Source organism: Eubalaena glacialis, chromosome 19 (genome assembly GCF_028564815.1).
Source record: "Eubalaena glacialis isolate mEubGla1 chromosome 19, mEubGla1.1.hap2.+ XY, whole genome shotgun sequence".
Lineage (NCBI taxonomy): Eukaryota > Metazoa > Chordata > Mammalia > Artiodactyla > Balaenidae > Eubalaena > Eubalaena glacialis.
In genome coordinates this window covers 49,257,226-49,279,962 of record NC_083734.1, presented here as the reverse complement: position 1 = coordinate 49,279,962, position 22,737 = coordinate 49,257,226, and the positions used below count along the sequence as shown (strand labels likewise).

Genomic DNA, 22,737 nt, shown 5'->3' with positions numbered 1-22,737 from the left:
TTTTATGACCTAATCTCAGAAGTAAAATAATGTCACTTCCTTCCTGCTCCACTAGTCAAAGTAGTCAAAAAGTCCTCCCAGCTTCAAGGAGAGGGGCATAGATTCCACCTCTTGCTGAGGGAGTAGCAAATTCTTAGAAGAGCATCTGGGATGGGAAGTATCATTGCACCATTTTTGAGAAATAAGGTCTGCTACAGTATTTATTCCTATACTCTTTTTATTACTTTTCATGCTTTCCTTTTCAGTGGAGATAGTTCTTTACTAGTTTTATTTCTCTTTAATTCTGTAATTCGAGCAAATGAGGATCTTCCCCCACCTCCTCTTTAATTTTCTTTTCTGTGCCTGTGAAGTATTAACATGGTTCCAGAAACCAAAACTGTACAAAGACATATTCAGAAAAGTGCTGTCTCCCCCGCCCTATTCCTTCTATTCATCCATGCCATCCCCCCACCCCCACCCCAGTAGTGAACCAGTCTCATTAGTCTCTGGCTCATCCTCTCTGGGTTCATTTCCCCTCCTGTCTTACTCAAAGGGTGGCATGCCATGGATACTCCAGCGCACTCTTTTTTTGCTTACCAGTACATTCTGGAAATCGTTGCACATTGGTTCTTAGATATCTCCCCTTCCTCTTGTTTTTCAACAACTGCAAAGACTGACTCCATTGTGTGAATGTTCCATAGTATATTCATTCTTTTATATGGGCGTATGGGTGGTTTGTAATATTTTGCAATTACAAACAATGCTGCAATGAACAACCTTGTATATGTGTATTTTTGTGTTGTTGGGGGTATATCTTCAAGGTGATATCTTACGAGAATGTCAGAATGTAAACTCACATGTAGTTTTGTTAGATATTGCCAAATGCCTCTCCATAAGTGTTGTACCAATGTTCATTCCCACTGGTAATAAGAATGCCTGTTTCCCCACAATTTTGTCAAATGTGGACCTTTTGGACATGGTCATTAGTGCTCATCCTTCCTGCCAAAGACGGCCAGGTTATTTCTTTGGGTTCATATTGCCTCTGCTGTCATGAGTCCAAGAGGAACTGAAAGGGCTCAGAGACACAAAGGAACCTTTGACACCTCTTCAAGTTACACTGTCACTTCATCAGTGTCGGCACCACCCAGACGCTTACCCAGGGTAGCATGCCCCCTCCTCTTCTATACAAGGAGCTTGGGACACAGCACCAGCCTTTGCCCCACCCTGCTGCTGCTTCTTACAGGCCGTGTTCAAAGCATCTCTCACCCTGAGGGCTCCAGGTCTAACGGCACCTTCCACACACTCAGCCTCCTTTCTCACACATGGCCCAGTGCTAAACTGGGTCAGGAGGTGAGTAGGGCCACTGGTGCTCAGGAGCCAAACCAATGTTAAAAACAGCCAGTGATAATTAGTAAATAGAGACTAGATTTGTATTAAACAATGCTAGAACACTTTTGGTAGTTATTCTTACCCATAATAATTAAAAACAAGTTCGGGGGATTCTGAAATCACTTTGGAGCTCAAAATTTGAATTATAAAATACTGCTGTTTTGGAAGAAGGGCCTGGTTCTCCAGATGTTTAGCGGTTAGTGATCGGTTGCTGAGCCCTGACTTGTCCTTGTGACTCCGCTTTATCTCACAAACACAGACTGTACCAGCCTCTGAAGTCTCCAAACCCCTGTGATCTTGGCGCCATTTTCTCTCTTCTCAGGCAGCTTAACCTCTAGAATAGTGAGACCATGAGGCTGGCTGAGGAGACCCGGAGCTTGATCATCTTGTTGAGGTAGTCTGCTTGGTTTGAGGAGAAGATATAAACAGCAATTAAGAAAATGAGGAAACTCTTTTAAGAAATGTCTAAAGGTGGGATAGTATTACCCCTAGTGTTGGTACCTCAAGAAGGGAGACCTCACGGGCAGCCTGTGGATTTACTCAAAGGTGTGAGGCTAGGGAGGCTACTAGTTCTTTATGCCCTGAAGCAGCCTGCCTGGGAGGGAGGACCATTGGTGAGGCAGTGCTGTGCTTGTTCACCAAGTGTGAGGCTCTGGTGTTCAGATCACATCAGGCACTGCCACGCTCCTTTTCAATGGAAGGTTTTCAGAAATACTTAGAGGTCATGTAGGCTGCCCCAGGTTTGGAGAGTCCTGTCTTCATTATTGCTAGTTCCACTAATTATCTTGTTACCTACAAACTGGATCATAAGACACTACATCCTGTTTGGTGTTATCAGGAGATAAGAACTCTACAAAGCAAATAGGGATCAAACAGAAACCAGGAAATCTTAATTGGCAGAATGGTTTCCCAAGGCTTCCCCTTTCCCTGCTCAGAGTCAGCTTTTTAAACATTTAAAAGTGGAATTGCAAAGTGTTTATCATACAATAAGTAAAAAATATAAAGCCATATATCCAATTTAAAAATAAATTTTAGGAAGGATACAGACAAGAGTGCCAAGACAGTTCAGTGGGGGAAAGAATAGTCTTTTCAGCAAATAGTGCTGGAGCAACTGGACATCCACATGAAAAAGAATGAGGTCAGACCCCTCCCTCACACCGTATACAAAAATTAACTCAAAATGGATCATGGACCTTAAGGCAAGAGCTAAAACTATGAAACTCTTCAAATAAAATATAGGAGTAAATCTCTGTGAATTGGGGCTAGGTGTAAAGACTTCTTAGATAAGATACCAAAAGTACATGCAACCAAAGAAAAAATAGGTAAATTGGACTTCGTCAAAATTACACACTTGTGTGTGCAAACAGTACTATCAAGAACGTGAAAAGACAACCCACAGAGTTTGCAAATCATATGTCTAAGGGTTTTTTACCCAGAATATATAAAGGACTCCTATAACTCAATAATAAAAGGTAAATAACCCAATTAAGAAATGGGCAAAGGATCTGGATAGGTATTTCTGCAAAGAAGATATACAACTGGCCAGTAAGTGTATGAAAAGATATTCAGAGTCATTAGCCATCAGGGAAATGCAAATCAAAACCATAATGCAATGCTACGTCCAAACCACTAGGATGGCTAGAATAAAAAAGACAGATAATAACAATGATTCACAAGGATGTGGAGAAACTGGAACCCTTGTACAGTGGGAATGTAAAATGACGCAGCAACTGTGGAAAGCAGTTGGTGGTTCCTCAGAACGTTAAACATAGAGGTCTATGATCCAGCAGTTCCACTCCTATGTGTATATCCAAGAGAAATGAACGAAAATCTAGGTCCACACAAAAACTTGGACACAACTGTTCATAGCAGTGTTATTCACAATAGCAAGAAGTGGAAAACAACTCAAATACCCTCAGTTGAAGAATGGACAAAGTGTGGTATATGCACATAATAGAATATTATTCCATAGTAAAAAGGAATGATGTACTGTTACATGCTACAGCATGGATGACCTTGAAAACATTATGCATTGTGCAAGAAGTCAGCCACAAAGGAACACATATTGTGTGATTCCATTTATATGAAATGTCCAGAATAGGCAGATTCACTGCGACAGGTATGTGGTTAGTTGCCTTGGGCTGGTGGAGATGGAGCTGGGAGGAGTGGGGAGTGACCACTAGTGGATACAGGGTTTCTTTGGGGGTGATGAAGATATTCTAAAATTGATTGTGGTTATGCCTTCACACTCTGAATATACCAATACCACTGATTATGCTTTTTAAATGGGTGAATTGTATGGTATGTGAATTATATCTCAATAAATCTGTTTTTTAAAAAGGATACAAAACCATGTTAGTTATGCTTATTTTTTAAAGTTATGTATTCTTAAAATATATATATATATATATACACATTGAAAACAGACTGAAAGGAAATATAGTTAAAATGTTTTAAATAAGTATATCTGGATAATGGGATTATGGGTGTTTTCTCTAGTAAATATGCTTGTTTTTGTAATTGGGGAAACAGCTAACAGGGAGGGTCTTCCGCTGTGCCTTCTCCTGGGCCAGGCAGCCCTTTGTGAAGCCCTCATGACATCAGATGGTGTGCGACCAGACCTTAGCAGCAAAGCCACCAAGCTGTCTTTGCCCCTAAAAAGCTGGGCTGATCGCCTGGCTATTTGTAATAGGAAAAGTTGCACCACAGAAAGTAAATCTGTACTATTTTCTTTTTACAGGTTGGTTTTTAATAAAATATCTCCCAAGAGCTACTCAGACAGTTACAATAGTCTTGCTTTAGCTTCGGGCCATTGAACTCTCTAAACTTTATTTTGGAAGCCATTTTTAGAAACGTACCCTTTCTAAATGTACATCTTTAGTTGAAATGGTAAAGTGAATCTGCTTCTCACATTCCTTCCTGTAGCCAAACAGCAGCATTAGGAAATGTGTGCACATTTATTGTTTATGGTCTTAAATTTGTATGACTTGCATTGGAAGTGAGTTCTTCCTAGCAGCCTGTTGAATCCAGATTTTGTTCATAAAGCTGCTTTGATGCATTGTCAGTGTTCTGCTGCTCATGGATTTTTCTTTGTTCCCAGTGAGTCTGTGGAGAGAAGCCTGCATTAGAAAAAGGAACAGTTGAAAAGAAAAAACAACCTCCTTGTCAGTTATTTCAGAAATTTGTTTCCACATCATATGCCTTTGGCTTGGACAAAAGTTGTGAAATAGCCTTTGTTTCATGCTATTTTGTGTTAAACCTGTTTCCTGTGAATAACTAGGGTTGTAAGGAAAGGTTAGCAAAGAGTCAGCTCTCCCACATGAGAAGGAAAAAAGTAACCTCTTCTCTTGTGCAGCCTACAAATCTGAGTGAGACGTGCACTGCCCTGCGTGGGCAGCCTCTTGGCACTGCCCGGATCCCTGGGGGAAGAGGGTATTGTCCCTGGGTGAGTGTTTACTCAGAAGTCTGCATAGATAATCTGATGTGACTCAAAGACAGTAACCTCAGAAAAGCTAGACCAGATCCCCTTGGGGTGGGGTGCAGATGTTCCGGCAGAGGGAAAAGCGATTCCAAAAACCACGTACGGCTTGAGGCATGACTAAGTGCTCGCTGGGCACAGGCTTCCACTCGACCATCCAGAACCTGGTGGTAGAGATGCCTCGGTTAATATCAGAAGCCTTTCCAGAAGAGCACAGAGAGAGTACCCTACAGCCATTCACACGAGGCAGCTAGAGCCATGTCTTCTGAAATGCAGTGACCAACATGTATTATTTTTTAAACCAGAGTTTAATTTTTTTTTTTTTAATGAGACTCGCCGACATTTATAAGGGAGAACTTTGAAAATACCCCAGTTTGAAGCACTCCTAGAACATAGGATATCCCTGCTCATATGCGGTAACATTAGACTGAGAAATGCAGGTGAACCCCCAGGCCCCCAAAGCGAGAGACGGCACAAGCCCTGATGAGAGTGGAGGACAGGTGGGTGCTGGGCAGTCCGCCAGGCCCTGCACAAGCTCAGTGACCAGTTCAACTGGGTCAGACCCTAAGGACTCCAGGCTTCAGAAAAATCACACATAGGTCCCTGCCATAGACCTTTAGGACACTCACAGGTCATCAGATCTCTAAGTGTCAAATCCACAAGCACCAGGCCACCCGGGGGCTTAGGACACAGCTGTGCGGGGGCGTGATCACGGCTGCGCAGGACAGACGTCACCGGTGTGAGCCCACACGCGTGGAGCACAGAGACCGTGAGGCGTCTGGTGTAGGTGATGGCTGCAGGCAGCCGTGAGGCCAGGGCAGATGCATTTATATAAACCGTAGAGGGAAGAGAAAGGGTGAGCAATCCACAGATTCCTGCATTTCTAGTTCTTTTAGTCTTTGCTTTCCCAGGCGAATTGTTTCTATAAGGCTATCACCTAATTAGAGACCTGGGCACAAGGACATGTCTGTCACACCCGGGCCCGGTCACACCCCCTTCCTCCCACCGGACACAGCAGGTGGAGGACGGACACAGCAGGTGGAGGACGGGGGGAAGCCGTGAGTCAGGCTGTGCTGATGAATCAGGGCCTCGGGCAGGGTGCTGAACACTTCCGAGTCTGTTTGCGCCTGCCTAAAATAGAAGTAAAAGTTCTGTCTTTCCAGGGTATTGTGAGATGTAACTGAGGGAACCTGAGAAGGAATCTTATCATAGGGCCTGGCGTGGGGTCAGTGGACACCACCAAGCATTGCCTGCACTACCACACCGTCCGTGGGTGTCACGGCCGCTTCTCCCTTCTGCTTCACCCCGACCCTGGCCGTCTCCAGGCAAGAATCCATGGTCTAATTCTTAGCCTTGGAAATTGGAGGCTAACAGGGTTTGCTCTTTTCCCACCTTGCACATTGGCCACAACAGATGTTTCAGATGGATTGTATCAAGTGGAGCTGAAGCCCAGGGTGTTTCACGGGGCTGAGATGGGTGAGAACAGCTGTAGGAGTGTCACAGAATTCCTCTGTCTAATCCAGGGCTGTGGGTCTCAACCTCACCTGTTCATTACATCACTGAGAGAGTTTCTAAAAATCCTCATATCCACTTAAATCAGTATCGCTGGATACAAGACCCAGACACCAGTATTTCTAAGCACTCTCTGCCCCTCGCCCAGGAGAATCATGACCTCCCAAGAGTCAGGCTGAATGTGAGAGTCCTGGGCATTGAGAAACTCTGGGGCTGCCTGGTGAGACCAGCTCAACAGTTACATGTCCTGGGAGCCTTAGCTGGAAGAAAGAGAGGCAGACGTTTGATCAGATGTGTCATTGACTCAGAATGTTGGTACCAAGCTAATTTGGGGGGAGGGGAAGGGTAGGGTAATACGGCTGAGCTAATTGTATGAAATATTAGCTGGTTCACAAGAAGACTGGTAGAAGAAGAAAATAGACAAAGAGGAGTTTTTATCTGTGATGGTGGCTTTTGTTTCTCTTTTTCTGTTCACTGATACAATGTGGGACTTGTAATTTATAGGGAAGAAATATGACTCACGTGGCCGGTCCCCCTTCTCTAGAGGGAGGGACCTTCAGTGACTTTATAAAAATAAGCCCCTGGCTTGCTCTCCATTTGCTTTCTAGTTAATTCTGGTCCTTTTTTTCTTTTACCAGTTGCCAGAGGCTCCACCCTCTGAGGAGGAAGAACTGGAAGCCTGGGTGAATGCCTTGCTTGGAAGAATGTTTTGGGACTTCTTAGGAGAGAAGTACTGGTCTGATCTGGTGTCTAAGAAAATCCAAATGAAACTCAGCAAAATAAAGGTATTGTTTTCCACCCAAGAGGCTTCCGATTCATCACGTCTTAATTTCTAGAAGTTTTGTACATTATATCCTAAGTGGAAAATCATTTGGTTTAAAACGTATAACAAATGGGAGTAGTAAGTTCTTATCAAATAACACATCTGGGCTGTGACCTTGACCATACGGCTAACTGCCTCTGGGGATGTAGTGAATGTTCCTATTTATTTTTTCCCCTTCTATTGCCCTCACTGTTATTCACTCTGGGTGACAATCCAGAATTTGGTTTGGGAAAATGGGAGCTGTTGCAGCTGGTTTGTTATATAGAATTGTGTTATCTTTAAGTTAGTAATGAACTTAAATCGTATGGCCGGACAGCCCACCCAGCCTCACAATCTTGGCCACACAGCATGTGCTCTGAGGAAAATGCCAGACTACTTAAGACCTCTTTCCCAACTCCCTCTCAAAGCTGGGAAAGCTACCATTGCACTCTAAATGTGTCTGCATTTGACCTTTACTTCTGGCCAGATGGTATTTTATTTTGGGCTCTCTCTTTGCTGAAGAAACAGTCCCGGTGCTGATGTAGGCCCACTTGGAAGTGAGTTTAAACTTGCGTAAGTATTCTTCACAATTGCCACTAAATGACTCATTTAGTACCACCTTTGCCAGCTAAGAGACCTCATTTAGGTTACTTAGAAGTAAGTTTTTGATCCATTGAAGACCCAACCAAGGAAGAGTCACTTCGGTACCCAGATCTTCACGGAGAGCTTACACAGTCAGCAGCTTAAGTCAGTGGATCCTTTGGGTCATAGATAACCTTTGAGAAGCAGAAACATATGGAACCTTTCCCTAGAAAAATGCCCTGTGACATTCTGCCCGTGATTGTGCCCATGATTTCAGAGAGTTCAAGGACTCCAGGTTAGGAGACTGTGAGTCACGGTAAAATTATGTTGGAAGAAAATGTGGGCACGGAGGAGCTTCGATTTGATTCCTGTCGTGCCTTTGGGTCAGGAACAGAGCCTTTCCTGGCACAGTCAGGCTCTCTGCCACTCCGGCCTCTGTCACCCCTTCCCCAGGCCCTGATGAAGAGGAGGGGCCTCCTCAGCTGGAAGAGCGGATTTTAAGGCAGCATTCGGGGCAGGTGTTTGGGAGGACTCTGTTGACAAGGCTCAGCCCGTTTATGTTCTTCGGGCGAGTGAGGGTCGAGCGCTCCGCTAGCCAGGTCCGTAGGGGGAGCAGGAAGCAGTTTGGAGAGGAGAGGCCAGCAGCCGCCCCGGAGCTCACTCTGCTTCCTCCTCTTTTTGGGAAATGACGGCGGGCTTGATTGAGTTCCCGGGTTGAGGCTCACGGGTGGGGCTGGTGCTGCTCTTTTCCCAGAGACTGTCATGGGTGCTTCCCTGAGCAGGAGGGCTCTGGGTCCTGGCGACAAAACAGGGCACGCCTGAGCTGCAGAGGGACACCGCTCTCGCCGCTACACACGTTCCAGTACAGACTCGGAGCGGGTGTCGGAGGGCTTCTCTCTGGCGCTGGGAGTCCTCGGGGCCAACCTCCACCCCGGATTGAGAACCGTGGGCTCCCTCAACCCAGAGGAGGTTGACGAAGGGCTTTCATTTTCATCTTCTCCCTTTGCTGACCCTGTGGGCTTCTGCAGGGTACAGAGATAAACTCTCGTCTGTGTTTTGAGGTCAGAAGTGCTAGGGGGTTAGGGTGGGGAAAGTGGTCCCGATCCAGCAGCGCTGGCAGTTCAGAGGTGGGGGCTGTACTCCCCCCACTGGCAGCCTCAGCGCCTCCCACCCTCCACCCCGACCTGAGCTGCTGTCCCAGGAAGTGCCCTGCAGACCAGAGGGGACCCTGGTGATGGAATAAACGGGAAGGCAGTGGGAGATTACCCCCATTCTGAACCTACCATCACCCCTGCCAAGAGAACTCGTACTATCACCAGATATCCAGGTATCCCTGGGAAGGGCTGTTCCTTAAATACAGTAGTGAGTATTGGTTAATGGCCAGTCAAGAACCAGAATGGCTGGAGGAGCCTGAGCTGCCCCCTGTGACAAAGATCCCCCCTGTCTCGTGGGCTCCTTGAGGGCCTGACATATGGAGGGCGCTTTGCTGGCTGCAGTGATTGTCACCCTCACCCGTGATAAATAACTCACGTTGTGGAAGAGCAGCCCCGTGTGTGTATCTGGTGCCCGGTGATGGGTTTAAAATAAGCTGAGTTTCTGCCTCCACGGCAAGTACACCCTGGGCCTTGGCCGGTTGCTCCGGCACCACCTTGGAGCCCTCAGTAGTTATGGCCTCTGTGTCCATGTCAGCAAATGCTGCTCTTATTGCAACGGCTTCTAACTCACCCCCCACCAACCTGGAGAACGCCCGGTCCCCAGCTGGCTTTACCCAGGAGGGTAAAGAACACACAGTGGGTTCCCGTCTCACTGTGGTGCCCTTAGGGTGGAAAGAAGAGAGTCTCTGGTTGAAAAGAGCAGGAGGGGGAGTGACCTTTCCTTGCCTCCCCCCACCCCTGCCGCCGACAGGGCAGGAAGGAAGCAGCTCTAGGGCCTGGTTCTGAGTTTTGATTCAGTTCAGAGATCTGAGCAAAGAGGGAGTGAGGGGGTTGGTTAGAAATGTTGCAGAATCTTGGAGTTGGGTGCTCAGGTGAATAAGTAGAAAAGGCCCTGCTGACCTCCCCTCCCCATCCTGCTTACTGATGATTAGTGCCCATCCCTCCCCTGCCAAGTCTTTCTCAGTCCCCGCTTCCTTCAGTTCCCTCCTCCGTCTTAGGCCCTGCCTCAGGCCCTTCCTCTGCCCTCTCCGGGACTCCAGGGAGCAGGATGGGGTGGGGAGGGAGGCTGGACGGGGCGCAAGGAGAGGCACCATGTTCTCTGCGTGCACTTCTCTGGCTCAGTGTCCACTCCTGTTCCCATAGAAACCTGGCGTGCCTCAGAAACACTGGGCATTAGGATGACAATAATAGACAAAAAGGACTGGGGCAAGGGTGCAAGATTTTGGCTACATTTTTGGCCAAGTATCATTCTGTAGGCTGATTGGGAGGCCAGCCACCACATAACATTAATGCTTTGGAAAAAGGTTTTCCAAATAAAGCAACCACCAATTCAAAAGGCACATTTGAATACTGTCTCTAGTCACATTTTGTCCATCTCAGACATCATAACCTCTTTAAACTAACACCTCCATCCCCACAGAAAATCAGAGATGAAATTCCCTGACTGGTGAATCCTATAAGTGTCTAAGTTTCTCTGCAGAGAGACAGCTCAAGAGGTCCAGCCAAAATAGGTACTAAATTCATGTCTGGCTAGATGCTCCTCATTTTATGGGAAATGTTCAGCATATGTTCAATTTTTTTTTAACTCTTACTTATATTCTAAATTTTACAAAATTATTCTAATGTTCAACTGGAGCAGTCCTTATGAGAATAAGAAAATTCTGGGGGAAAAGAAAAGAGAGGGACTTGCCAGATTTAAAAATGTATTTTAAAGCTACAGTAACAAAACCACTTTGCTACCAGTAGGAAACAGTGCTCAGTACAGACTCCAGTGCAATGGGAATCCCATAATGAAAGGTGGCTTTGCAGGTCAGTAGGGAAAGATTTGGTTGTTCAAAAAAAATAGGTTAAGACACCTGACTAGCCACTGGGAAAAAAAATTAAGGTGGATTCCTAGTTTACATCTTACATTAAAATTTGGACTGGACTAAAGATTTTTTTTTAATGTACATACATATACATAAATCCAGGTCAAGGAAACATAGGTCAGTTAATTCTCTGCTCTTGAGGTGAAGTAGGAATGTCTAAGCATGATACCAGCACTCTTACGTTAGTTCATTTAGAGTAAATTCCTACTGACAGCTGTGTTAGTTGGGGTCCCAGTGGAAAACAGATGGGACATTCAGTGCAACAAGCTGGGGAAGGATTTATGAAGGTGTGGGCCGATGCAGAGAAACCGAAAGGCATCGTGCAGCCCCCCAGGGCTGGAGCGGTGGGGAGCGGTTAACCCAGCCTAGGGCAGAGTGGCTAGGTGGAGGGGGCTGCCCGTCTGATAGGAGCTGTGGCCTTCAGTAGAGGGAGGGGACAGATGCCTGACAGTTCTCCTCTCCGTGTACCTCCCCGCCCCCTGCCCACTGCTGTGTCCCACTGGCCAAGCCCAACCAGAAGCCAGAAGGCAAGAGTCCATCGATGCGGTTCCCGCAGACCAGCCTCTCGGGATGTAGTGAGGAACTCAATCCCAGGGGGGCAAAGGGAAAATATCTAGCACAGGGTCAAGGGATGTGATTTTTTTTTTTTTTTCCCCAAGGATTTTAATACATGTTGTGAGTTGGCCTACAGAAAATGTTGTAGTGATTTCCTAACTCCCCACTAGTAGTCTAAGAGAGGTCCATTTTCCCAGCCTTCAGCCAACTCTGGGCATTATTAACCTGACCAGCATGACTCGTTCCTTCTCCACAGTCTGGTCTCCAGCCACACGCCACCCTCAGGGAAGCCTTTGCTGACCTCCTTATCCAAGACGGCCCAGCCTCCCTCTGCCCCGTTTCCCACCTTATCTTCTCTGTAGCACTGGTCACGCTCTGCAGTTATAGGGTATTTGTCTGCTTATCTGTCTGTTCCTGCCTCTTCATCATAAGCCCCACGAGAGCAAGGACCTTGCCTCTCTCGTCCGCGGCTCTGTCTGTAGTACGCTGCCTAGTACTTGGTGTGCGCTCAATAAATTTTGGTTGAATAAATGTGTCCCCAAAACCTTGACCATTGTTCCCTCTGAGAGTATGTTGACTTCTAGCATTTACCAGGTTCCTAACGAGTCTCCTTGGTTGTTTCCTTCTGTCCTCCAGCTCCCCTACTTCATGAATGAGCTAACTCTGACGGAGCTCGACATGGGAGTAGCTGTGCCAAAAATCCTTCAGGCCTTCAAGCCTTACGTTGATCACCAAGGTAACTCTTAACTGACTCCAGAGAGGAGTGGAGCATTTATATGAGCATTAGAATGTTGCCGTAGCTGCAGATTGAATACTAAGGCTTTGTGTTGGGAGGGAGTTGGGGGCGTTTTTAACCATATTTCATGTTGCGTGCCTTCTGTTCTTAACGGTCACAGCCTGAAACTGGTGGGGAGTAGATCAGGACTCCCGCTCCTAGCCCTTCTGGTCTTCTGGATCCTTACAGGTCCTCCTCCAGCCCAAAGATGCCCACATGCCAGTTAATGGGGGCCCGGCCCCGCATGGTCACAGCCCTTGCCAGGGTGAGAGGCAGTGGCTGCATTTCAGGCCCACTCACCCCTCGTGGCTTCTCGTCTGCAGGTGCCCGGCGCTGGATTCTTACCGGGAGCTGCCCCTCCTCATAAGTAGTGACATCTTTGCCTTGCCTTAACCTCTAAGATGCAGATTCTTTGAGCTTCATGTTTTATTCTTTCTGTTCCTTTCCACTCCAAGTAGGCACTCAGTAAGTGTTTGAAAAATGAAGACTTATATTGTTGGGCAGTATTTTGAGAGTAAGGCTCTCTGCTGGAGGGAAGTTCTCTGATTTGGTTTTTAAGACATGTTACAGACACATTATTTATGCCTACTTGTGTATGTGTGCCTGTGAGAAGGTGATTGAAATGTGTGGAGAGTTTACATAAAATTATGATGTAAAGATTTGTGTGTATTTTGTGGCACCTTGACAGAAAGTTTAGTACCCAGGAGTCTGGTGAAAAGAAGAATGAATTAGGTAGGCAAGAATAGTCCATGAGCAGAAAGGGAAAAATCTCCCTGTCATGGAAGCAATCAACTTTTTTTCTAGAATATCCCTCTCCAAGTGAGCCTCTTTCCACTTAAACTGGATTTACATTCTTCCTCAAAAGGCTCAGGAACAAAGTAAGGGAGAAAATAATTACAACTTTTCAAGAGAGTGATATTTGTTTTGAAGTAAATATTTTGTAAGATTGATAGACTATATAGCATCTACTTTTGTCTCTGTATGGCTATATCAGGTGGCTCTTGAACATATTTAGTGAAATCAAGTTCTGTGTTGTATACATTTGATGTAAATACAGAGAGTTCTTTTTTAGCACTACAGCTAGCAGCTCTAACAAATCTCTCTAGCATTATTTCAGCTAACAGTTTAGTCCATATTTCCAGGTCTTTAGCATCCCATCGATTTCAGAGAAAGATAGACCAGAGAATTATTTGCAAATCCAGAAGTCCACCTAATAGCACGTCGAAATCACCTGTGACCACTCAATTGTGTCTACACTTTGATGAATCTGAGTGCTCCTAGGTTTAGTGAATTTCTGGTTCACTAAGAGTAAAACTAGAAAAGATTCTTTGCAAATGGTCTAGCTAGAGTTCTTTCAACCACATGTGAAATTTAAACAGCTGCATTATCTATGTGTCAGGTGCAGAGCTAGGGTCTTCGCCCCGACGGCATTCCTGGGCTGCCTGGCTCCCTCTGGCTCTGGGGGGCTCTAGGTTGCCCTTTGTTCTTTGCCTCTTTAGGAACTGACTTGTAACGAGCTGGTAAATGATCAGGTAACATAAGCCTCCTGAGAGTCAGGCTTAAAGAAGGTAAATAATACGTGTGCATGCTTTATTTTCTAATGCATTAGAAGTCTCTTATCTCAGAACTGTCCTTTGTTGAACTAGTAGAAATTTCCAGTGAGGGGGAGCAGGGCCATAGCTGGGCTTGGCAGCATCTAGGAAGTGTCCCTGTGGCTGTGAACTCTGCAGCCTCCCATGGCAGCTTTGTAAGGCTTTGAGTGAAATTCACTAAATGCCTAAGTCTCAAGTCTCTTTCCCGTTCCTCTGGAGCCAGAGCTGCATCAAGACATTTTATTATATAGATCAAAGCTTTTGCCAGTTTTTAATCCATTTGAGGCTTACTTAGCTCCTTTCAGGGCAAGTTTTAGAGATCTGCCTGCTTTATGTAACAAGGGAAGAAATGTTACTAAAGAAAGGAATGATAAAGACATAAAGCCTGTGGGTTTTAAAAGTTTGATCAAATTAGGTTTTTCCAAGTCTGCAAAGGCTACATGTGATGGTATAACAGAAATGAACATGAAGGGGCAATGCATCTTGGATTCCATTGCTCTAAGAGAAACCTTTCCTTTGGGGGGAATGAAAATCAGGAGTGACTTGTTAAAACTGACTCTGAAAAGCGGAGTTCAGCTTTCAGGGAACTGCCCCCCAGGGTGAAGGGGGCTTCGACCGCTCTCAGGAAGGGGGCGCCTCCCAGGGGATCCCCCCTACACACGCCACACCCTTATTTTTGGTAATATTTCCTAGCTTGTGCTTGTTCGTTGAAGGCACATGGCTTGGGAGGGATATTGGGGCCAGAGCTGCTGGATCGCTCCATCCTCAGGATGCTCTTCTTGAGGCAACACAGAGCGGTGGTTCTGAGCTCCAGCTCTGGGGACGCACCGCCGGCTTCACGGCTCCTTGTCCTTGGGCAAGTCCTTAACCTCCTCACTAACTAACTCCTCTCTCAGGTGGGGAGACTGATGGCACCTACTTGGTGGCTTAAATGAGTTACTACATGAAAGGCACTCGGAAGACATCAGGTGCCAAACAAGCTCTAAGTGTTAACTATTGTTATTTTTACCAACATTATCGCTGCCTTTACTGCTGCTGCTCTTGGAGGGTTTAGAATGTGAGCAGCTGAGGTGTTCAGTTGACCCATCCTACAGCTTGAGGCCGGCAGGTCCTCCCAGAACAGATGGAAGGGAAAGGGCCATTCCTGGTTCCAGACACACAGCCAGGTTCTAGTGCAGCGGATAAGGGGAAAGGACCACCGTTCCCGGGGCCGGAACCGTGGCCGGAAGGTGGAGAGGATCTGAACCTCGGAAACTGGCCGTGCACCTCCTGTCTCTGACCCCTGCCCGCTCCACACACACCTCACCATGGGGTGGGGGGTGGTCTCCTTCCTTCCCTACAGGCCACAGAGCAAGGCCTCCCCCCCCACTCCTCATCCGCACCCCACGCTGCTGTCCCCAGGGCCTGTCCTCGGGGGGCCACCAGGCCAAGCTCTTTCCAGTTGTTTTATTAACTCTGTTAGGGTAATGTTTGCTCCTTCGTTCCTTCAACAAATACTCATTATGGGGAAAACTGGAATATTTAGAAAAGGGAAAAGGGAAACATTACCCATTGTTCCACCATTCAGAGATAGCCAGGATGACCATTCTGCTACATTTGGTACATTCTTGGTACATTCTCTCCTAATCTTTTTTCTTATGGATAAAAATTAATTAAAAATATATAGCTCCTTTTTCAAAGCCTTAAAGAATTGGGCAGATTGACTGTTTAGACTTGAGAAGGCAATCAGAGGTTCCCTAGCAGGACCCTGCTGTGTTTAGATGCATAAGCCAAAGCCCAGACAGGGCGTGATGTGCCAGAGATCACTCAGCAGCCTCGCTTTTCCATGCTGCTCCACAGCTTCTAGGCCAGAGCCAGAGGCTTGCTGTGCGTACCAGCTCTGGGCCAGGCCACCCGCGTTTGGGCCCTGCTCCTTCATTATCCAGCAGCAAGGCCTTGGGGAGGTTACTAAGCACTCAACACCTTGGGCTCCTCATCCATAGAGTGATGATGGCGGTAGCCTGTCCCCTGTTGGTTGTGGAGGAGATTAAACGCTTCATGTCAGCACTCAGAGAGCACACGTGACACGCAGGAAGCCATCGGTTTTCGTTGCTGCTGCTGCTGCTGCAAAGCTTGATTAGTAAAATCTTCCTGAAGGGGTTTGGTGGGGACCCTCGTCTGTCAGCCAGGTTTTTCTCTTCCATGCCTGGGACCCGTGACCTCAGAGCAGTGCCTGCAGGGGTGTCAGCAGTGTCACAATGAGCCAAGGCTGGGGACCGTGACCCCTCAGGTTCAGATTAATTAATTTAGTCGTCAGGGCTTCTGCTCCGCGGAGTTTGTCTGCAGAGGGTCATTGAGCGTCCACGTGGACAGAGTGCCGCGTGGCACCGTTTTTGCCCTGTTTCAAGATACCCGATTAACAACCCGAGTTTCCACCAAAGGGCTTGGATTCTGTGGAAAGGTGACCATGTCCCCCAGGAAGAGGAAGCTGGTCTGTCTTCAGAGATGCCTGTAGTTGTGTCTGGCAGGTCCACCATCTACATTTGCCTTCCAGACCTTGATCTGTGGTGCCTGGTGCCTTTGTTCAGTGCTGGGGCTGAAGCTGCTCTGCCAGCGGAGTATTGCAGAAAAGTGGAACCAGGGGCAGTCTGTGAACTGCCTGTTCCTCTGGCTACACCCTCATCAAGAGAGCAGCTGCCTGAGGTCGGTCACGGTGACAGGGCCAGACTGTGGGGCTCAGCACTGAGAAGAATGGCACATATACTCTCTGACCAGATCTGTGTTGCACAAGGAAAAAAAATACCTTTTGTGGGAAGGGGGAAAAAATACTCATTTGTGGAACTTGGGTGGGGTGGGGAGGAGAGACTCTGATTTGGGACTGTGTTGACCTTGAAAGGTGGAGCTGTTTGCGAGAACGGTTACAGGTAGACAAAACCAAAAATGACATCTGTCCTAAAGGACACATCCAATTACAAGGAATAATACTAGTTTTCTGCAGTATCTGAGTGAGCAATATGGCACCAGTCTGTTTGCCAGGAACAAAACGGTCACTAATGTGGTCGTCTGAGAGCTGAATAACTCAAACATCTGTTCTTGGTAAAATCAGTATATTATTAAATCTTCCATTTTAAGAGCTTTTGTTTTTTGGATGCCAAATGTTGGCTTTCAGAGTGAAAATCAGCCATCAGTTACGGGTAGAGGGAAGTGGAGGAGCAGGTAACATGAGCCAGACCCTGTGAACAAGGCTTTAGGGCCTCTTACCTCCTCCTGAGCAACCCCGGCCCCATTAAACCTGTTCCAGTGAGACTGAGGCCTTTTAGTTATTTTAATAGTAAATATGACAGTAAACTGCTGAGTGAAAGTACTAGATTTATTCAAGCATGGTAGGACTGCTCCTGAGGCCATGGGGTCTATTAAATCGACTATCAGGGAGAAGGCGGAAGAACCTCTGTTCTACTCGTCTCTGGTGACACGTACCAGGGCATGTGTACTGTCTCCGCTGGCATCTAGGTCTGCTCTGCACCAGGTGGCCCAGGCCATCGTTACTCTTCTTCAGGCATAAACTTCCAGAGGACAGGGATTCACTTCAGCGTCTTGAGCTCTGATAGCTTGCGTTAAGAACTAAATAAACATTTTGAGGTGGAGTGAGCAGTAGCTTTTGCCACAGTCTGAGTAGCGGTGGTGGTAACTGATCCTTCCCTCACGAGGCTGAAGAGAAACAGAAAAACAGCCCTCCGAACTCCTCAAGTCCTTGTGTGAAGACTGACTGAAGTTTGTCATGTTCATTGTCAGTTGTGTTTCCCTTGTTGCCAGCAACGGGCCAGTTTTATAGGGACTTGTTGGTAATCAGGTGCCACCCTTCGCCACTGGACAGCCTCACAACGTGAAGACCCCTCATGTGATGGAGATTGTTACGGACCGCATGTCTGTGTTCCCCCCAAACTCATATGTTGAGGCCCTAACCTGCAATGTGATGGTATTTAGAGACGGGGCCTTTGGGGTGATTAAGTTTAGATGAGGTCATGGTGGGATTAGTGCCCTCATGAGAAGAGAGACCAGAGAGATAGCTTGCTCGCTGTGCTACATGAGGACACGGGAGAAGGCGGTTGTCTGCAGGCCAGGAACAGAGCCCTCACCAAGAATGAATCGGCCAGCACCTTGATCTTGGACTTCCAACCTCCAGAACTGTGCCAAATAAATGTTGTTTCAGCCACGCAGTTTGTGGTATTTTGTTACAGCAGCCTAAGAAGACTAAGACAAGACCCTTTGTATTCATGCCCTTTCCAGAGAACCTCTCAGGACTGGCTGCCTTACGCCTATTTAAAGATTTAAAAAACTGCCTTGCTCCTTAACTTCTGGTTTTTGTCCTTGAGCACTACCAACACCAGATGGTTACAGGAAGCAACATTTTAAATGAAATGCCTCACAAGCAAGTCTTAACCTTTGTCAAGAGCCCAGAAGAAAAAGCTCTGTTCCCGCGCTCACCCAGGTGAGGAGCATGCAGCTCGTTAGGGTTAGGGTGCCACTCAGAGCACAGTGTCTTTCCCCACTTCACAGTGTTGCTACACGTGTCCTCAGTGAGAAGACCACCTTTCTAGTAACTGCTGATTTCGTCTTTCAGTCCTGCAAGGTGGGAGCTCCTGACTCACCCTTTATGTGACCATGTGGTTTCGGCTCCGGTTACGTGCACTACAAGGTTTTCAGGGAGCTTTTTCCCACTGAGTCGTTGTCACAGAAGCGTGTTTTTCTTTGCACCTAATGTTAAAATTGTCATCTTACCCTCATCTGAATGCAAGCACGTCATATTAAGATAACTTGTTTGAATGTTTGCAGTTTATATCTGTATTTAAAGATTCTCAAACCATTCTTGACTCCTTCATATCTTCACTGAGAATGGCAAGGCCCCGTGGGTGGGCCTCATGGAGCATCTACAATGATACAAAAAACAGGCTTCATCCCCTATGCAGAAGCTTGGTCAGATGTCCTCGCCTTGCCCGCTCCCCAGCCTGGACAGGGCTCTCTGGCTGCCCAGTGCAGCCTCTTCCCTCTGGCCCTGTGTCCTCCTCTGGTCTGGTCCCCGTCGGCTATTGCAACAGCAGCAAGCTAGGCTGTAGCCCAGAGTGGTAAGAAGAAGGAAGTGGCTGGTGATGGATGAGGAAGGGGAGAGCCCTGCCAGGATGCACGAAGCACCAGGCTGTACAAGCCATGCAGCCTCCCCTGTACAGATGAGGAGGCTGGTGCCCAGACATCAAGAAACTTCCAGGGGACCTCAAGCCCCGGTCCACGTGACTGGGCTCCATGTGCTTTTCCCTCTTCCCAGCCTCAGCTCCCGGCAGCGGGGCCGGACCACACGTCACTGAGTAGAATGTCCCGATGAGTGGGGTGTGGGCCAGCTGTTTACCAAACCTGTGTCCATATCCCCTCATTTAAAAAACAGACAAACAGAACCTTCCACTTTATTATAACAAGTAAAATTCTGGTGCCTTTAATATGACAACCTTCGAAGGCAATACATACTAGTAATATTTACTGGAAACCTGACTGGGACTTTCAAAGGAAATGATTATGTCTGAATATATACCGCTACCAGGTAGTTTGAGGCTATTGATTCTCAAGTTAAATAAAGCTGGAGATATACAAGAAGAAATATCTTCTTTATTGATGTTCCGTTTATATTGACTTTAAAATCTACTAATATCAAGCTTTTTGCCCTAATTCCCTTTCTACTGGAAGTGATTAATGACTAAACGTCTTTATTAAAGCAGATGTGCCCTTTATTTCCAGTAACACTGCCTCTGAAGAGCAAGCTAATTAATGATTTTTAAATGTTTAATGTAAGCAAGAAATAAAGCAGTTTTGTGTGTTGCTGCAAAGAAGACATTCACAACTGATCTGCATATCACTTAATTAAACCAGGTCATTCACAGAAAATAATTATCTTCAATTATGATAAAAAGAATTTGGTGAAAGCAAAATGGAAATTATTCTGCCTTTAGTGAGGAGTTACACCATTAGCGCTTACTGAAGTTAAGAAAGCTATTATCTGAGGTGGTGGCCAAACAGGGGATAAGTTATTTACTGTAATTGCTTGAAAATGTGGCTGTGTGTGAACAGTTGTTTTAGATTAATTTCCTGCTTCCTTTTAGATATTGTCATTTGTCTTATGAGGATCTATAAAACTTTATTAACATTTAAACACCCACTTGAAGGACCATGTTTTTTTTTTTCTCCGCTGTATTATTGATTTATTCTTTTTGCATTTTAAAAAAGTTACACTTGTTGAATATACTGTTAGTACCCACAAGCCAGCTAGCGGATCTGTTTTGTTGTTTTTTTTTAATTTTTTAATTTAATTTTATTTTTTTTTATACAGTAGGTTCTTATTAGTCATCAGTTTTATACACATCAGTGTATACATGTCAATCCCAATCTCCCAATTCATCACCCCCCCCACCCCCCCGCGCTTTCCCCCCTTGGTGTCCATACGTTTGTTCTCTGCATCTGTGTCTCAACTTCTGCCCTGCAAACCGGTTCATCTGTACCATTTTTCTAGGTTCCACATACATGCGTTAATATACGATATTTGTTTTTCTCTTTCTGACTTACTTCACTCTATGACAGTCTCTAGATCCATCCACGTCTCAACAAATGACCCAATTTTGTTCCTTTTTATGGCTGAGTAATATTCCATTGTATATATGTACCACACCTTCTTTATCTATTCGTCTGTTGATGGGCATTTAGTTTGCTTCCATGACCTGGCTATTGTAAATAGTGCTGCAGTGAACATTGGGGTGCATGTGAGGACCGTGTTTTGATGGGAAGTCCATGAGGTGTTACGGAGCTTGGACTCTGTAAAGTCACAGCATAGTCTGTCCCACCTGCTGAATCATAGGACCCTGGGGTAGAAAAGATTGTGAGATGACTGACCCCATTTGCATTTTAGACTTCTGGTCAGTGGCCACTTCTGCTGGTGGGCCTTCCCAGTGAAATTCCGCAAAGCCAAAAGCCTCTAAGATATGCTCTCGTTGACATGAGTGTCTTTTCTAAGGAACAGGTGGTTTTTTTTGTTTTTTTTTTAACATCTTTATTGGAGTATAATTGCTTTACAATGGCATGTTAGTTTCTGCTTTATAACCAAGTGAATCAGCTATACATATACATATATCCCCATATCTCCTCCCTCTTTCGTCTCCCTCCCACCCTCCCTAACCCACCCCTCTAGGTGGTCACAAAGCACCGAGCTGATCTCCCTGTGCTATGAGGCTGCTTCCCACTAGCTATCTGTTTTACATTTGGTAGTGTATATATGTCCATGCCACTCTCTCACTTTGTCCCAGCTTACCCTTCCCCCTCCCTGTGTCCTCAAGTCCATTCTCTACATCTGCGTCATTAAGGAACAGGTTTTTCAACTAAGGTACAAAGTGGTTACCCAACTTTATCTAGATAATCCTGGGGCTTGAACACGAATTCTTTTGATTCCATTCCTACACAATTTCCAGAAAGAAGAGGGTTCTAAAAGGTTTTGTCACCATCCTTATCATACCAAGCTAAACCTGAACCATTTTCTGTGCCCCTCCCCTCCCCCACCCCCAAACAATAGATAATTTTAAGAAAGGCAGTGGTTCTCACTTGTGTCTTTAAAGAGCCCAGCTTGCTGTGAAGTCTCTGCACCTCTCTTCTGCCTCTAACCAGCTGGGACAACGCAGACCTCATCCTGGCTTTGCCCTGGCGCAAGCCGTCTCCTCCTGCTGGGAGTGTGTGTCTCACCAAAAGTGAGAAGAACCCAGAGGACAGGACCCTGAGCTCACTGTGACCATTTTAACAGATGCTGAAATACTGGCAATTTGCCAGACGCTTGAACTGTTTCCAGAAACTTTTCTTTTCACAGTATCTTCTTGCATGCATTGGTAGTACAGGCAATATATATAGACTTTCAATGTGATACCTACTTAGATACTTTAAAATATAAATTTTAATCTGTCACTTATAGTCATGTTTTTCTGGGGGGGGGGAAAAAACCTTCTGTTTTTTCACCATTTCTCCAGGACTCTGGATCGATTTGGAAATGTCCTACAACGGGTCCTTTCTGATGACTCTTGAGACCAAAATGAATTTGACCAAACTAGGTAAAGAGCCTCTTGTTGAAGCCCTGAAGGTTGGAGAGATTGGCAAAGAAGGGTAAGGGGCTATATGAATTTACTAACCCGACCCAGGGGAACCACCTTCTTCCTCTAGCCCTTGAGAAGCAGCTTTGATGTGTATAGCCCCAATGTTGAGCGCGAGCTTCATGTAAGTGCTTCCTGGCCCCGGAGGATTTCAGGGAATAGTTTCCTGGTTTCACCCCCTGCAGACCGTGAGTCCCCGCCTCTGCTCAGTGCCGTAGGCCTCGGTGCTGCCAGTGGAGCATACAGTGTCGATTACCTGGAAAGCATCCCTGACTCAGACCAGCCGGGCAGGCTGCACAATAAAATGCTTTGTGAAGAGAAGCTTCCTCCTTCAGGTTGCAGCCACAAACCAGCACTATGTGGGCCAGGCTGAGGTGCTTCAGGGGGCTGCCTGCTTTAATCACAGAGTCAGAATTATTTACAATTAGACGACTGATTTTGTAGCCAAGAGGGTGCTCCTAAAGTGTTTTGAGACGCCTTTCCCCTAAATAATACAATATCTATTTTCTTAGAAAATTCCTCTCTTTGTAGAAGATACTGCATCTGTTGCCGAGTTTGTCTAATTTAGTAAATATTCCCAATTTGTGAGATAGTTAATGAAGCTGATTTTTTTTCTTGGATGCCTGGAAAGGATAAGCTGGAACTTTCACATTCCCACACACCTTAAAAATGACTGCTTCTGACTACATATTTAAATTATATTATTGTTTTTACCAAACTAAAAATGCTGATTGGAGTCTGCTTCTCACATCTTTAGCCCCTTTGCATGGAATTGGCAGTACGATGATAGGAAAATGCCACAAGGAGCCACCTTCTCAGCATCTAAATATAAATATAAGACACAGGCTCTTAGATGTTTGCTTTATTATGATGCTGACCTGATGCTTGTATTCATACTTGTGGT

General features: G+C 46.0%; 1 protein-coding gene across 3 annotated transcripts in view; it reads left to right on the top strand.

Annotated features, from left to right (window-relative positions):
- TEX2 (testis expressed 2) overlaps positions 1 to 22,737 on the top strand; it is a 107,457-nt gene that overhangs the window by 71,418 nt on the left and 13,302 nt on the right. Inside the window, exons 6-8 of one of the 3 annotated variants that reach the window (XM_061175506.1) lie at positions 6,997 to 7,143; positions 11,956 to 12,055; positions 21,714 to 21,846. In XM_061175506.1, the coding sequence (XP_061031489.1) occupies positions 6,997 to 7,143; positions 11,956 to 12,055; positions 21,714 to 21,846 (380 nt within the window). Of the gene's footprint in view, positions 1 to 6,996; positions 7,144 to 11,955; positions 12,056 to 12,417; positions 12,496 to 21,713; positions 21,847 to 22,737 lie in introns of those variants that run through there. The other 2 variants (XM_061175508.1, XM_061175507.1) reach the window with 2 other exon arrangements.